We start from the raw sequence: 1,458 nt of genomic DNA, 5'->3' as shown, positions 1-1,458 counted from the left end.
ACACACACACACACACACACACACACACACAGGATGTTTGTCCAACAGAACACAGAGGTGTAGTTTGTTACGACTAAAATAAAGTCTCAAAAGAACTGAACACAAATACACAATGAATCCACACCAGAGCCGGGGTGTTCAGTAACTCTTCGAGTCAGCTGAACTCAGTCAGGTAATATAACACTAAATCACTTCTATTTCTATGGTCTGCAGCCCTGTTGTTATTCTAAAGAAAAACAGCCAAGCCTYTGGAGGGGTGAAACCCTTCTGTTGCAAGTTTCATCACACTTGAAGGAAACCACTGTGTACACATGAGATACCGTATTCTCTTCCTGAACTTGATGTACTGAAAAGGAATTTAAATAAACTTTGATAAATGTTTTAACTGCAAGCACTTAAAGAAAGAACTTCTGTTTTAGAAACCCAGGACCTGCACGGAGAGGCACAACAGTTAGCTGCACATTTAGCATGCAGGTTCTAGMTCAGGACAGATGTGAAAAGAAGCAACCTTACACGCCCTGAACAAACATGGTTACAGCACAGTTACTGGGATGCGTGTTACTAGGAAGGAGAAGGCTGAGTAGACAGAGAGCCACAGGTTGACCTGAAGTACCTTTTATGTTTATGAGGCTCAGACTGGAGCAGGACTGCTGTGAGATACACACGTACAAAAACAACAACACAGGGGGAAAACAATTTTAAAGCAAGTAATGATGACATTAACAATATTTTTAAGGGATTTTTCAGATGTCAGACATTCCCAAATCAAATGGTTCATACACAAATGCAAGTTTTTCAGGACTTTTACTTCAGTGCTTTTTAATTTGTCCATTTATAAATTTGACTCATTCATTCAGTAATTTTCCTCCTCACTAACTAAATAACGTTACCCACAAGGCGAGAACAAAAACTCAGTTTTGGAGTGTTTTTTAATAAACTAATACAAATAGAAGACTAACATGCTTATTTCTAATAAGAGGCCAAAAATACTTTTGGCAGCAATATCAATCAGTTAACCTATAATGATCATGAAAACGTGGCACATCTTTTCTTAGAAAGCTTTGCTTTCTTGGCAGATTTGGTTTTCAGTTTTGAATATTGGTCTGGTACCATGCGTGTACTCATACTCATTAAAGTGTTGATACCACAGTACGAGACCATTTTAGAGCAGCGTGACATTGAGCAGTCAGGTGATAGAGGAGCAGTCATGTCAGCTGTGTGGAGGTAGTTTTTTTTTAGTTGGCTGTCCTGATCTACACCWATCAGGTATTGGTGGTAATGAACTACAAAGTTTTTTGCCAACCACAAATAAATAAAAACCACCAGGGACAGAAGAAAAAGGCAAGTGAGGCTTTGGCTGTGTCTCAATTCACGGGCTGGGTCCACATGAGGACCCAGCCTAGCTGGGCCACGTAGGCCACATCCTTGCTGGGCCGGGTAGGATGCTCAAAACTGCTG

The 1,458-nt window shown here is 40.4% G+C and overlaps 1 protein-coding gene across 4 annotated transcripts in view; it reads right to left on the bottom strand.

The window, feature by feature from the left end:
* The window catches only part of snx16 (sorting nexin 16), a 20,657-nt gene that overhangs the window by 7,311 nt on the left and 11,888 nt on the right, over positions 1-1,458 (bottom strand). The window contains exon 8 of one of the 4 annotated variants that reach the window (XM_014010463.1): positions 614-650. The exons of 2 other annotated variants lie outside the window; for them this stretch is intronic. In XM_014010463.1, the coding sequence (XP_013865917.1) occupies positions 632-650 (19 nt within the window). In that variant the 3' untranslated portion in view covers positions 614-631. The remainder of the gene's footprint in view (positions 1-613; positions 651-1,458) is intronic. One more of the 4 variants, XM_014010464.1, reaches the window with a different exon arrangement.

This window comes from Austrofundulus limnaeus, unplaced genomic scaffold (genome assembly GCF_001266775.1).
Source record: "Austrofundulus limnaeus strain Quisiro unplaced genomic scaffold, Austrofundulus_limnaeus-1.0 Scaffold69, whole genome shotgun sequence".
In the NCBI taxonomy this organism is placed as follows: domain Eukaryota; kingdom Metazoa; phylum Chordata; class Actinopteri; order Cyprinodontiformes; family Rivulidae; genus Austrofundulus; species Austrofundulus limnaeus.
This window is presented reverse-complemented; position numbering and strand designations above follow the sequence as displayed.